At 34.1% G+C, this 15,895-nt stretch overlaps 1 protein-coding gene across 4 annotated transcripts in view; it reads right to left on the bottom strand.

The window, feature by feature from the left end:
* The window catches only part of Upf2 (UPF2 regulator of nonsense mediated mRNA decay), a 107,273-nt gene that overhangs the window by 69,652 nt on the left and 21,726 nt on the right, over positions 1-15,895 (bottom strand). For all 4 annotated transcript variants that reach the window (XM_021266335.2, XM_013075808.3, XM_087181951.1 and 1 more), the window contains exons 5-8: positions 12,714-12,911; positions 9,590-9,739; positions 8,370-8,473; positions 2,371-2,456 (exon numbers count right to left, since the gene is read on the bottom strand). In XM_021266335.2, coding sequence (XP_021121994.1) covers positions 2,371-2,456; positions 8,370-8,473; positions 9,590-9,739; positions 12,714-12,911 — 538 coding nt within the window. The remainder of the gene's footprint in view (positions 1-2,370; positions 2,457-8,369; positions 8,474-9,589; positions 9,740-12,713; positions 12,912-15,895) is intronic.

Genomic DNA, 15,895 nt, shown 5'->3' with positions numbered 1-15,895 from the left:
AAAGAGGAAGAATAGCTAGAATTAAGACCAAAGAAATTGAAAACAAAGAAAGGACATTAAACACCATGTTACACAATTTTATCATCTTCTATATAACAAGCATTATGCTAAGTGCAGGGGATAGCAAAATAAACACGGCCTCTTTCCTGCAGTTTATAGTACAGAGGACAATGTCAGGGAGTCCAAGGGAAAGGTTGTTGCATAGTCTGATGCCATGACCTTTTCTGTCTCCGTCTCTACACACACACTACTATCTATCAGAAATATTCATTCTCTATTCCCTTTCTTCATCCATTATTTGTCTAGTTAATTCCTTTTTCAAGAATCAGATTAAACAATCCTCTTCTTGAAAGCATGCTGTGCTTCTTAGTAACTGCACTTAGAATTTTTCATCTATCTTCCTAAGTTTTAAGGTATGCAAATAACAGCTGAGACAATCTTACTTCTAAATTTTAACTCTAATGCCAATCACAGTATATAGCAGATACTTAATGAATTATTTAATTCATGGATTTTAGAACATAATTACATTTATCTAGGTCACTAGGCTGATTATAATGAGCATATAAAGATATTTATATGCTTCAGGGATACAAGACTGGGGTCTATTTCTCACAGTTTTAGACTGCTATGTATTTTAAATATCTCTACCTTTTTAAAAATAATTTTTTTCTCTCTCTCAAACCACAAACTCTCACATTGTACTATTTTCTAGTCTGTTTGTAACAGATTTCAACTATGAGGAATTTGCAATGTTCTACCACTGAGCTAAGCGGATAATTTCAGTTATAAAAGATATGACTGGCATAAAACCAAATAACTGATGACAATTTTTTTGGTACCTGGAATCGAACTCAGGAACTTGTGCCTGCGAGGCAGGCAGCAGCACCACGGAACTAAATCCCTGGTCCCTGATGACAATTTTTGAGGCTCATTCATTCATTCATTTAGAGGTGTGCTAGGCATGGGTATACAGGGAAAGATGATCTTTTACAGGTAAACTACTAAAACATTATTGCATGGTTTCTTCTGTTAACCAAGCCTTTTATTTTTACTACCTGGTTTATTCTAACTAAAAATAAGTCTAATAATTGCTGCTATAGGTCTTCATTCAAATAAAAACAGGTGAAAAACTACGAAAACAAACATTCTGTCCTGTACAGTTAAAAAATTACTTGAAAATTATTACTCCAGATACTGTAGGGGTGTGTGTGTGAATTTTCATCAATTCAATAGGAACATTTCCCAGCCCCTACTTCTATATATATGAAAATGGAACATATCTCACAATCAAAACCTAAAAAGTTTTTATCTTAGTTGTATATAATAGTGCCCCTCAAAATTTACAGTACTATATATTTAATGAAATACATAATTTTATATCATATGACTATGCACAAATCATAGTCATCATCTGTATGACTTTCTCAATTACATAATTCTTATGAATTATCTGTTCAATATATTAACATTCCCTCTCCTTTGCTCCACTGAAATGAAAAACCAAATGCTCACATTAATGTTGCTGACGAGAGATTAAAAAAAAAAAGGGATTTGGTTTCTCTGAGAAATCTTACTATTACTAAGAGATCATTGGTCTTTGCCAATGAAAGGATCAAATCAAAATTTTGCTGAAGAAATTCCCAGTGAAATTTCTCAGAATCCTTATCTTTGGAGAAAATATCTTAGTTATGTCGCATATAATCATCATTAATAGCTAACTCACTGTTAAATAAAAACAGATTCCCTTAGGTTCCTAAGGTAAAAAGATTGTGAGTGGTCTTTAAATGACAAAGTAAATTTACACTAGTATAAAACAAATCAATATGCAATTGAATGTCTTCAATTACTAGCAACAAAATTATTAAAGTGATCTCCAATTCTACCTAGGCAGGTTATCTCACCTCTAAACTATCACAGTAACTCTAATTACTTAAAATTTTTCAATCTAATTTTTCAGCCTAACTGTAAGAATATAGAATTAGTGTAATCTTTACACACATGTAAAAGAAACAGATATTATCATAAATAATATTTTTTATTCCTAAATGTTTTCTCCTAAAACTGGTAAATATCTGAAGAAATAGTTCCTTAGGACTAATATGGACAGGCTGGGGATTTAGCTCAGTGGTGCCGATGCCTGCCTTGCAAGCACAATGTCCTGAGTTTGATCTCCAGTACAAAAACAAACAAACAAAAGAACTAATACAGACAAAATTCAATGAGAAACAAGACCTGTAAATTATGCTAATGTCTCTGTAGTTAATAAAAATCAAGAGGCAACAGTTTTAAAGAGGTGATTAAATTAGAATTTTGATCTTACATACATTGCTACCTAGTAAAAGCACTAATAGTTTTTTTAGTGCTTACCTTTGTCTAGGAACTATGAAGAGTGCTCGTACCAACTTCTTCCTGTTTGCTTTTGTGTTCATGTTCATGCAAAAATCCATTGCTGCCTACAGGGAAGAGAGCAAACTTTTTTTCTGAAGAAAATCTCAATTTAGCTACTAAAAGCAAAATACTTGCCTACCACAAATTTTACTTGTTCCTAGACATTTCAAAATTTTTTTAAGACCCTAGCATTATAAGCACTTTCCAAACTAAAAGATCACTATGCTTAAAAGCCCTCTCTTTTTACCTATCTAAAAATATATGCGTCTTACTTTTCAAAGTGCAACCTTGTTTTAGGAACAGAACTTCAAGGGGAGGTCAAAGTTCTTCCATGAAATGTTTGGTAAATAACTATATAGTACAATCAATGTTTTCTTTCTTTTTTTGTGGTACTGAGGATTGAACCCAGGCCTCATGCATGGTAAGGCAAGCATTCTACCACTGAGCAACATCCCAGCCCAACAATCAATGTTTTTAAGGACAAGTAAATCAAATTTAAAAAAAAACAACAACTAGAAATCAGCAAAAATATTTACCAAGAGCCAAAAAAAATCATTAATGCTAATAAGGAAAATATAAAGGTAGTATTTTAAAATGTGTCTAATATTTCATAAATGTCTAATGTGAGTATGAAGGAAAAGCTAGGAAAGGTGTATTCTAAAGTCTCCAGAAAACAAAATATAATAAATAATTGATACAGCAATGCCTTGGTCTCCACAGAGATTAGTTGCAAGAATCCTTATGGTTACACAAACCCTTGTATAAAATGGCACATCTTTAAATCCTCTCCAGGTTACGTATAATACCTAATATAAGGGAAATGCTATGTAAATATTTGCTATACTGTATTATTTAGGGACTAATTCCTCCCACCAAATATATGTGTTCAGTACGGATATAATTTTTTTTTTTTTAATTTTGTGAGGCAGGGTCTCGCTATGTAGTTCAGCCTGGCCTTTAACTCACAATGCAGTCCAGGCTGGCCGAAATTCTCCTGCCTCAGCCCAAGTGCTGGGATTATAGGGACGCAACACCACGCCTGGCCAGAGGTAATATTTTCTAAATATTTACTATCTGTGTTTTGTTAAATCATGTATACAGAAGCCCCAGATATAGAGATGTCTGCGCTTAATTTAAATCATTTGAGTTTTATGAACATGGAAAAAGTACTACTAAACACTTTTCTTATCACAATAATCAAAAGTCAGGGCCAGGGATTTAGCTCAGTGGTTCTGGCGCCTGCCTCACAAGCACAAGGACCCGAGTTCAATCCCCAGTACCAAAAAAAAAAAAGTCAGACGCACACACAACTATTCAAAACTTTTCAAGGATTAGGATTTAGTAAAACTTATGGATGCCTAATACTGTACACGGTGTAGAATTCAGTAAATACATAGACTAAATGAATAGAAGATTACATATGTGGTCTTTAAAACTTGAAACATTTTTTTCTGTTTGTTTTGATTTTTGAGACAGGGTTTCACTCTGCAGTTCAGGCTGGCCTTGAACTCATGGCAATTCTCCTGCCTCAGCCTCCTGAGTGCTGGGATTGGCAGGAGTGAGCCACCGTGCCATGCCAAAACTTAAAACATTTTTGAGCAACATGAGAAGAGTTACTTTATTTTCAGATTTATGGCTTAAGGAATTAAAATCTAAGAAAGCAATCAGATAGGCCTTTGCTCAAATTATCTGCCCTTGTATATTAAATAAGTTTTAAAAAGGCAGTGATGGGCGGGGGATTTAGCTCAGTGGTTTCGCAGCCTGCTGCACAAGTCCAAGGACCCGAGTTCAATCCCTGGTACCAAAAAAACAAAAACAAACAAACAAAAATTAAAAAGGCAGTGGCATGTAGGAGTGGGGATAGAACACATGTTACAAGCTGTCGATGACTTCATGTATGCACAAAGAATTTTAAATTGCTCCCTTACATATAAATGGTATACAAGAGGAATTTCCTACTAACCTTCATTCTGGTAATTTTATTTTAAAAGTTTAAAAATGAAACTATCTCTTCAGTCTGAGGAAAAGAACTGATATTGAGAGTTCCATAAAGAATCTTGATTGGCAGTAACACAATAAAGTTAGTGAACAAGCAAATTCTATTATACTTTTATTACTAATTAAGTTTCATGATTTAAAGGGGGAAAAAAATCCAGCTCACATTTTAAAAAATTGTAACTGGCCAGGTTTGGTGATACATGTCTGTAACCCCAGCACTTGGAGGATGAGGTAGGAGGCTATAGTATACTAGGCTCTTCTATTAACGAGCTCAAGGCCAGTCTTGACTACATAATGAGACCTTCTCTCAAAAAAAAAAAAAAAAAAAGAAAAAACTACAAATGAATTTATACATGTATACAAGACAATGTATACACAGATAAAATCAGATGTTCGGATCACGTTATGATTCTGTCTATGTAATCTTGGAAAGCCTTTTAAGCTCATAAGCCATAAAATGAGAGGCTAGGATAATCCTTTCAGGATTTTAGAAATGAACCAGACCATTTCTAAGAATATTTTTGGTATTTTAAACTTAAATGTCTTAAGTTTATTATTTACAGCAACATAATTATTTTATTTTATTGTATATCCTTTTATTGGTACATTTTAGGTGTACAATATAATGACATTCATCATTGGAGATTTGCACCTTTACATAGTCTCTTGGTTCTTATTTTTTCTCCCTTCCCCCATCCTCCTTTCAACCACTCCATCCCTATTTAAGAAGACTTTATTTCCATTTTTTCATTTTCTCAAATTAATTCCATTCCCTTCTTTCCTTTCCCCTACCCCTCCCACTTCCCTTCCTCTTTGCCCCTTTTCTTCCTATTTCACATTACCTATTATACCTTTTAGTCCTTATTTACACTTTCAGTTTCTCACACTACAGAAACTATTCGGTATTTACATGTGTGTCCTGTTTATTTCACTTAAGAGTATTACCTCAATGTGCATGCATTTAGCAATAAATGCCTCTAATTTCTCATTTCTGATGGCTGAGTAGTACTCCATTTTATTTTAAAAAACCACATTTTCTTGATCCAGTCTCCAGTTGATGGGCATTTGGGCTATTTTCCACGTTTTAGCTATTACAAACTGTGCCACTATGAACATGGATGCACATATATCACTGTGGTATGATTCTTTTAATTCTTTGGGGAAGATACCCAGCAGGGGAATAGCTGGGTCAAATGCGACTTCCAGTCCTAGTTCTTTGAGGTATCTCCATACTGATTTCCACAGTGGTTGCACCAGTCTACACTCCCACCAGCAGTGGAGCAGGGTTCCTCTTTCCCCACAGCCCCGCCAGCATTTGTTGTTGGTTGATTTCATGATAGCAGCCATTCTTTCTGGAGTGAGGTGGAATCTCAGTGTTGTTTTCATTTGCATCTCTCGAATGACCACTGATGTTGAACATTTTCTCATATGTTTATTTGCCATGTCTACTTCTTTGTGTGAGAAATGTCTGTTCATTTCAGATGCTCATTTTTAGATTGAGTCTTTAAATTTGGGAGGTCTGATTTTTTTAAGTTCTTTACAGATTCGAGATAGTAGACCTTTGTCTGAGGGACCGCTGTGAAAATTTTTTCCCACATTGTGGCTTGTCTCTTCACACTGCTGGTGGTTTCTCTTGTACAGCAACATAATTATTGAATTCCAATAATTCTTAGATTTTTCTACCTAGTTCCCAAATACTTTTTCTTGTTAAGTCATTTGGATCTTTGCCAACATACATGGAAGAAATTACTTTCATGAGGAAGCCACCAGGGTCCATAAGGGAGGAGATGGTCTGCTGTTTTTCATCTGGGTCTCAGAGAGCTAATTCAGAATTATTTTATGGTCACTACTGGCAACAGCTCTTAATACCACGTTGGACATTAAAGGACACATTGCACTAGTCTGATCAGAGATTCACAATAATAATGTTATCAATACAGTAAAACGTAACTGATTAGATCCCTTTCTACCTACAACTTTTATATTAGTTCTTAAAATGTGGGGTGGATGTGAGCAGGAAGAGTTATGGTATCTTTCTTTCATCTTCTGTTTATAGTCAATTACTATAAATGACAATTTAGTTGGGTACAGACTAAGTTATATTCAAAACTTAGAAAAATAAAAATAACCAATTGCCTAAAAGAAGTTTTTGTTACATTTGGTAGAAGAGACAACTTCTTAACAGATAAAAATGCTACAATTCATAAGTTTTAAACCCAATTACTCTAGAAGTACATTGACCATATTACTCTAGAAGTGAGACAATTTGGAATGAGTTTTAAGTCTGGTTGACTTACGAGTTTTAAGTCTGGTTGATTACTACATGAATAGTAACTAAAGTACATCTAAATTATTACAAGGCTGAAATGGAGAAAAAAAGAACAAAAGATTATTCACATTTGCAAGGAAAAAGGTATCTAAAGTAACTATTTTCACACTGTTGGTCTCAAGAGTCCTTTACAGACTTGAAAATTAAGGACATGAAAAAATGTGCTTGTGTGGATAACATCTTATAGAATTTACTGTACTAGAAATTAAAACTAAGTAAAAATTTAAAAAATATTAACTTACTTAGAAATCTCTTGATAATGTTTTAGGAAAAAATTACTGTTCAAAATGAAAAAAATTTAGTGAATGACAAGCATTCATTTAAAGGATAGCTGGATTCTTTTACCTATGCATTCAATCTGTTAGATTATGTTGATCTGGATAAAAGTATGTGAAGAAAATACAGCTTCACAATATGTAGGTGGAAAATGAAAATGTATTTTTAAATCTTTTTCATTAAGCATAGTTATTTTCCTTTGCTACTATATTAAAACTTAGCAAATGCAAATGGTAGTTTCTTTCATGGTACTGGGAACTGAATCCAGGGCCTCTCATTTAGCTACATCCTCAGCCCTTTTAAAAAATTCTTTATTTTGAAACAGGGTCTTCTTACTTGCTCATGTGAGACTTGCAATCCTCCTCCTCAGCCATCCAATGTGCTGGGATTACAAGTGTGCACCACCATGTATGGTTGCAAGTGGTAGTTTTTTCAAAGGCTAGTTGCAATGTGGAATACGAAACTGCATCAATAAACATTTCCTTCTCTGTAAAAGTAAAATATATTGGTCTAACTTGTATTTTTTAGTGGATCTTTTAATACTTATGGATGATTTTTAATATTGTACATGAGTCACTCAGAACACTAGTTCAGAGCCATATATATATAGAGAGAGAGAGAGACATATTTTTAAATTATAGTATTTAATACCACAGAATCTCATCAGAACAGTGTCATCAATAAAGTTTCTTCAGAAAATGAGGAAGCTATCAAGTTTATGATGATGGACATAAATTTTCCAAATTGTAACTTGTGTTGAAAAGCCAAATTTGATCACTGTCAATAAATACTATTAGATGTCTTCCTAGAAGCAAAGTTGTCATTTGCTTTGTTTTAGAAAAACTGTACTGAATATCCAAGTTTGATTACCCATGGTTTGTCCCTTAGTTCTTACAAGAATGGTGTTTTATGATAAAAGCAGCTATCCTTCAAGTACTTTTCTTTGAGACAAAGTGCTTCTCATTTTATCAGACTGAAAGATGAGTACTCAACAACTGATATTAACAAAATCACTCATTTTTATGGATTTATCAAGGAGATTACAGTGGCATTTTTTAAAAATTGAAAATACAGGACAGTGAAGAATATAAGGGTACCACTGTCTTCACTCGTGCTAAAACATTATTTTCCAAACTGAAGAATCCCTATGTAAAGGGAAAAGGTGTCAAGCCAACAGGACTATAAAGCCACTTCCAGTTCTAAATTGAGCATCTACAGTTTAGCTTTTTTTTTATCTGTGTTCATGTTGGATTCCCATAAAAGACTCCACTTGAAAAACTGGTTCATTCTATAGCTCAACTAGTCTAAAAACCACTGACATTCCAAATTAAAAGTCTACACATGCTTGAATGTAATTACATAAAAATAAGGATACCTTGTCTATCAGATCTCGGTTGACACAGTTGGGCAACTGCTGAAGGAAAGCATCTACTATGAGCTTGAGATGAGATCCAGTGCTGGCTTCTTCATCCTCTTGTTCTAATATAAAATTAATTTTTAAGTAGAATAAAAAAGTACACAGAGAACATATCAAAATAAAAACATCCAGTTATAAATTATTTGGGAAACAGATTATCTAGACCTTTTCATACTCATAAAAACGTAACATTTTTAAAAAACATGCCTAGAAACTTTGGGTATCTCTAGAATCACAACTTCAAGGCATTATAATCTTTCCAATATCAACTATAATAAGGCAAACTTTTGCATCAGACACAAAAGCTCACTCATAAAATGTATGTAGCTTTATGGTAAATCTATTACTCTTATCTGCTCAGTGTTCTAGTCCCCATGTTTTTCAATTAACAGTGCTTCCAACTCTTGCCTCTGAAGAACTAAGCCTCCCCATTCCATGTGATTCTGATGGGGGTGGCTGCTGCCAAACAAAGCACAGCACACTATCCATCACTCCTAGGGGCCACATGACAAGAATGACACAGGATGAGCCAAAGTCAAACAGTGGATACTTAAACACAGGTAGTGGGAGGGAAACTCTCTTTTTCTCTGATGTCATTAGTTGGTTTGATTAAGTATGGGGCAGCCTCAGGCCATGCCTACCCTCCCTTTATAATGCAGAAAAAGAGAATCTGCAGTAGGAAACAAAGACAATAGACAGAAAATCAATACTGACAAAGGTATCCTTTTAATAAAGAATCACAACAAACTCAATAGGAAGTATTTAGGAAATAATATAATATTTTCATTAGTAAATATAAAACGATTCATTTATTAAGACATAAAATCAACAAAGATAAACTGATATGCTAGCTGTATTTCTCTATTCTTTAGGCATTTTAGAATAACATTCAATGTTAAGTTTGTAAAGATTTTGTCATAGAATTAAATATTGATACTGCTATAGCAGCAAGTTCTCAAAAAAGTGTAAGAAATACCATAAGATATTCAGAACTTAGGCTTAGACTAAAGCTTAATCACATAATATTGAGTAATATTTTGTTCTAAATCAAATCCCAAAAGTCATAAATCTGAAAAAAATAGAACTAAAAGAAAATTAAAGAGAAAAGATTCATATTCTTAGGTAAGAGTTTTGTGTAAAAAATAATAAAAAATGAAATTGGTGAAACAGTTCTTTACCTTGTTCATCAAGAAGTTTCTTTGTAAGATCTTCAGCTTCATCCCCACCTTCTAACTCCAAAGTGTCATCGTTAATTTCTAGGTTTTCCAACTCAAGTTCCAAATCATCAGGATTTGATACCTCCTTATTATCCTTAGGTTCCTTTGCCTCTGTTAAACAACAGAGAACAAGAGAGCAGAGTATAGCTCAATGGTAGAGCATTTGGCTAGCATGTATAGGACCTTAGTTTGATCTCTCAATAAAACAAAGGACAACTGCTGGGGATTTAGCTCAGTGGTGCCACCACATGCCTTGAAAGCACAAGGTCCCGAGTTCAATCCCCCATACCAAAAAAAAGAAAGAACAATTACAATGGTACCCTGGTTCACAAGCTTGATTCTTTCCATGGTTCTGGTCGCAAACCAGGTTGGCTAAGAACTGAATCTAATTCAATGATTACGTTCAATGGTGACCATAAGAGGAAATTGGATTCGGTTCTTGCCCAATTCAATTTGTGCTCAGAATTGTGGAGAGAACTCAGTTTGTGAGCTGAGGTAACACTGTCTATCTAATTAAGTTACAGTTGAAATTCTGCTGCAAAAAATAGATAAAGATTAATAAAAACGGCACTGCTCATCTTAGAACTTACAATTATATCTGACAACAAATGTAAGTGAAAATTTAATATATTCAGATTTCATAAAATACATTATACTCTGTTGATTTCCTAAAATGTGGGGAGAAGTATTCCTTCTTTTTTCTGCTTTAAATGTTTGATATAATTTATCAGTTAAAATGTATATGAGCCTGTTGTTGTCATATAGGTAGGTTTTCAAGCTAGGAATATATTTTCTTTAATAGGTGCTATTCAAATTTTATATTTCCTCCAGAGTTAGTTTCATTAATTTGTCTTCCAAGGTACTTCACAGTTGTCAAATTTATTTCAAAGAAGATTTTTGTAATATGCTTTCTATATCCTTTTAAATTCTGTAAAACCTGAAAATAAAATAAAATAAAATAAAATACATTATGCTCATTGGGAACAAAGAGCATATAAAGTTTTTGGTTCTGTATGAAATTTTTTCACTGAAGAGATGAATAAATGGATGATGGACAGATGGAGAATTACATGGATCTGTGCTAAAGATAAAGGGAAATGAAGTCTTAGATTAAGAAGGGTCTCAAACTCAAAGATGAGGATTTCAGACTTGCTCCTTCATGCAGTATGACCTTTGCTGGGCTATAGCAGGAGATAACATTTAAATATGATATGATATAATATTAACTTAGCAATATATAAATTAGAAAGACAGAAAAGACTAGATATAGAAAATTAGGAAAATATTCTTATAATTTAGATGTCAGGAGTTAAAGAAAATTTTAAAATTGGAGAAATGGCTAGAAATAGAATGAAAAAAAATGGGAATGAAACCATACTTCAACAAGACTAACAAAATGTTCATAATTGCTGAAGCTGGCTAATAGATAAATGAGAGTTTAGTACACCAGCCTTTCTTTTGTGTTTGAAATTTTTCACAAGTAAAAGATAGCAAGACAAAAAATTTGAGCTCAAGAATTTATGCATAAACTACTGTATTTTTCAGCATCATCTCATGTCCTGTACACTCTTAGTTTCTGCATGGAATGCAGAAATGCGCTCCTGATACTTAGATGTGAACCATGTTTGGGAGAATAAAAGCTCTAACTAGTACAGATTAATTTTGTTGCCTCTATATGAAAATATACTACTACTTTCTCATACATCTTTTCATTCAATTATTATTTATTGAATTCTGTCTATATGCTAGGTCTTGTTCTAAACACCAGAGATAAAACTGTTGACAATGGCTGACCAAACAAAACAACCCTGCCTGAATGGAGCTTATATTCACTCTCCAATATTCCCTAGTGTCTACCCATCAAAAAAGCATTTACTGGCTGGGGATTTAGCTTAGCAGTGCCGCCGCCTGCCTCACAAGTGCAAGGTCCTGAGTTCGATGCTCAGTACCCAAAAAAAGACATTTACCGATTAGCAATGCACATTCAGAACTATACTAAGCTATTGAATATTCTGAAAAAAACCTTAAAATGTGACCCTCATCTGGCACAGGGGCAAATTCCTATCATCGAGCACTGAGAGAGGCTGAGTCAAGAGGATCACAAATTTGAGTCCTGCCTGGGCAACTTAGTGACACTCTGTCTCAAAATTTTTAAAAATGTAAAAGACTGAGGATTTAGCTCAGTGGCAGAGCACCCTTGGGTCTGATTTCTCAGCACTGGGTAGCAGGGTGATCCCTTGTTCTTCCCCTACCTGAGGAAATTAAGGTAATATACATGAAGAAGTCAAATAACCATATAGTGAAAAGAGGTTCCAAGCAAACACAGAATAATACCTGAAGGTCAAAATACAAGACTGAACCATTTCAGGGACTAAAAAGGATAGAAAATTAGGGAGACAAAGTTGGAGTGGCAGACCTGAGACAAACTATACTGGTTCTAGAGACAATGTTAACAATTTTAAATTATATTCCAAGTACTGTACATGTAAAGCATTAGGAGAGTAAAATAAATTCTTAAGAATGCAAAGGTACCAAAAGCAAATACAGGAAAACAAATAGGAATTATTAAAGTTGCACAGAGAAGAGAAAATCACAGCTTAATTAGAATAGTAGCAGGAAGATAAGAGAAATCTGAGAAACAAGGTCTAAGTGGCATTCAGCATCTCCAACTCTATGAATGACCTCAAAGTTCTTGATTTCCTCCAAGTAACTCTTTCTCACAAAAAGCTGACAGATCTAGACTAGAAAGAATAGTAAAGGTAAAGAGCACTATAGAGTTGAGAGAAATTAATGCTTGGCCAAGATCTCACATGAATTCATTGTAAAATAAAAATAAAATTTTGAATTAAAATTTTGAATTTGTATTAAAAATAAAGTTTTGAATCGATTCATATTAAATTATATTGGCTCTGGTAAAAGCATGTCAGTTACCACCCTTTAATGCTCTGCTCCATGTTATTCTGTCATTCATTTAATCTTCTGTGCATACTAGCAAAATAGTAACTAACAATTCTTATTTTAAAAATTGTATTCTGAAGGTGATTTTTGCAGAACTTAATGTTATTTTTATTCATCTAGAATTTACCTTTGGAATCATCTTTGTTAGACTCTTTGTTCTGACAACTTTTTTCATTATCTTTAAACAAGATGGCTGGAACAAAAGCTTTCAAATCAATAAGGTTCTCATAAAAATTCCGAGCATCTTCATCTTCCCATATACCACCTTCCAAGTCATAATCTCCAGGTTTACCAGGTGTGAATATATCAATCCCAGGCCCATGCTCTACAATAAAACAAACCACAGGTAATTAACACCATTTCAGGTATAGCATGGAAAGCATTACATTATAAGATATTTTTTATTTTCAATTTTATAGCTATTGAATCTTGACTGTTTTAACTGGTTTTTTTTCAGTCCATAAGCACTTGAGGCTGTACATGTGACCATCTTTAACATCCAGTCACAAATTGTGTTTCAATACCAGCATAAGACAAAGGTGTTTTTCTTAAATTTATATGAGATTAAGTAGCCATTTGATAAATCAGGTTTACCTTCATGAAACTTAAACCAAAATGAATATGTACATTTGGCCATTCCTAAAACATTCAGCTCCAAAGCCCACCTCTTTCATGAAGCATTTCTCTGAAAACTCCCAACTCTGTTACCACTTATGTCATTCTTATATATCTTGTATCTTCAAAAACAGACCATAAACCCTTAATTAAGAAATATCCCTTCTTTTAGTATAAACCTTGGCATATGGTGGATTGCTGTCATAGTTAACTGATAACTAGAGAAAAAAGGAAGATAAAATATATAGTTCTTAGTAGAGGGTGGAAAACTATATACATACACATATACTCAGTCTACTTTTACATAAATGATAGATTTATAGACTCAAACCATTGAGTCATTAACTTCCTATTTCATAATCATGAGACCATTCACGAACTTTATCTATTCTCACTGTACCTATCTCCAAAATAGAATTATAAATAGAATAATCATGTAGTTTAGTATTAGCCCTAAAAATAGTTAGATTATTCACTAAGTACGACTTAGGAAAAATGACAGCAAAAACAACAAAACAGGGGACTGGGATTTAGCTCAGTGGTGCCACCACCTGCCTCACAAGCACAATGTCCTGAGTTCAATATCCGGTACCAAAAACAAAAAACAACAACAACAACAAAAAACAATGATTCTCTGACTAATTCACTATTTCTTATAAAAAATGTTTTTCAATACAGATTTATTAGGAAACTAAATCCGTACATAAAAAAAGGCTGATAAATTTACAATTTGTTTAATGAAAATATAAACAAGTGCAAAAGACAATACTGACAATACTAATACAAAACAAATATTTGTAAGCCTTAGAATATAGTATAATAAAATATACACAATGTACCATTGTGTACACGAACTTAATTTGTTCTAGAATTTTAGAAAAGATGGCCATGTTTGTGCTTGTGCGGCAAAGATGGCTGCGGTCATGTCTGTCACTTGATGTAGAATGTGCAAATGAAAACAAAATTTTGCCAGACTATATGTGGTCTTTCATTCTGGTTCCATACAGAGAGTCCCTAAAGCCCTTAGAATTTCCTGAGTAATGTGTATATCTTTTGTTATTCATAAGAAGCACCATTCGATCTTACCTGAGACTATTCTAATGAAGTAATTTAAAGTGGGGAACTTTACCTCAAGATGGGGCATGTCTTCAGAAAGACCAAGTGAGTACAGGGTTACAACTCTTGCCTTCCCAGAACCCTCAGGTAGGTGAGGGGTAGGAATTAAACTCCATACAAATTTTTACACAAGGGGATTTGATAGGTTCCAGGCTGATCAAATGAATGCATCCAGGGTCAGGAAGAGCTGCCCATCAACTTCACAGGGACAGAGACTCCTGCTTCTGGACTAAGACTAGCCCTGTGTACTTCTTCACTTGGCTGTTCATCTATATCCTTTACAATATCTTTTATATTAAACAGGTAAACTTCAACTATTTCCCTGAGTTCTTTGAGTCTTTCTAGCAAGTTATCATTGGAGCCCTGAATATATAGCCCACCAGTGCAGACTTAAAATTAGCACCATAAGTGGGGAACAGTTTTATGGAACTGAGCCCATAACTTATAAATATTAGTGGTGGGGCCGGGGATTTAGCTCAGTGGTTTCGCCGCCTGCTGCGCAAACGCAAAGACCCAAGTTCGATCCCCGGTACCAAAAAAATAAAAATTAGTGCTAATTCCAGGTAAACAGTGTCAGAGTTAAATTTAATTTAGGATATCCAACTAGTATCTGAGAATTGTTCAGTATGGGAAAAATCCCACACATCTGCTGCCACAAGTTATTCTGTGTGAAAGTGAAAAAATGTTTTTCCAGAAAGTTTTATATACAAATACAGACAAAAATTCCAAAGCAAAAATGGATAGTCTCCAAATAGATAAGTTAAAGAGTATAGGAAAAGATTCTTAACCTCAGTACTCATCAGGATAAACTTAACAAAACCATCTATTAATCTGACCCTTTAAAGGGAAGAAGGGAAAGGAAAAATTATGAGAGAAGAAAAAAAAATGGAAACAAAATCTATGTAAATAGGGAAGGGTGGAGGGGGTGAAGGGCGCACAGGTAATGGGGGAAAAAATAAGAACCAAGATACACCATGTACAGGTACAAGCACCCAATGATAAATGTAAACGTATTGTATACCTAAAATGTACCAGTAAAAGAATTTAAAAAATCTGACCCTTTAGATTATGGAAAATTTTAAAGACTTCAAATGTTGAAGAGACAGTGGAAAAGTAAGCACTCTCCTATCTTACTAGAGTACAGACTAATGTGGGAGTAATTATCAATGTGTTCAATAAGCTCAATTGTGTCAATTTGATTGACTTGAAAAGTGACCCAGGGGATTAGTAAAGCATATTTCTGAACAAGTATGGGCGGGTCATGAGAGCCTGACCTTAGTGTCTATATTTGGTCCCTTCCCCCATCTCTCTGGCACTGTCTCTCTGCTGTTTCCAGGCTGCTAGGAATTAAGCATCTTTGCTCCACCAAGCCCTTCTGCCATGTTTCTGACTTGGAACCAACTAATCATGGACTCAATCCCCTGAAAGTGACCCAAATTAAACCTCCTCCTTTATATTGTGGGCGCTAGGTATTGTATCTCAACGATGAGGAAGCAGACTAATATCTCAGTATTTAAAATAAGCATAATCTTTGATCCTGCAAGATTCTTTCAAGGACTCTGTATCTAAGAAATTAAA

This window comes from Heterocephalus glaber, unplaced genomic scaffold, assembly GCF_053883595.1.
Source record: "Heterocephalus glaber isolate CG9 unplaced genomic scaffold, H.glaber_assembly_v1.0 deba00001472, whole genome shotgun sequence".
NCBI classification, from domain to species: Eukaryota; Metazoa; Chordata; class Mammalia; order Rodentia; family Bathyergidae; genus Heterocephalus; species Heterocephalus glaber.
This window is presented reverse-complemented; position numbering and strand designations above follow the sequence as displayed.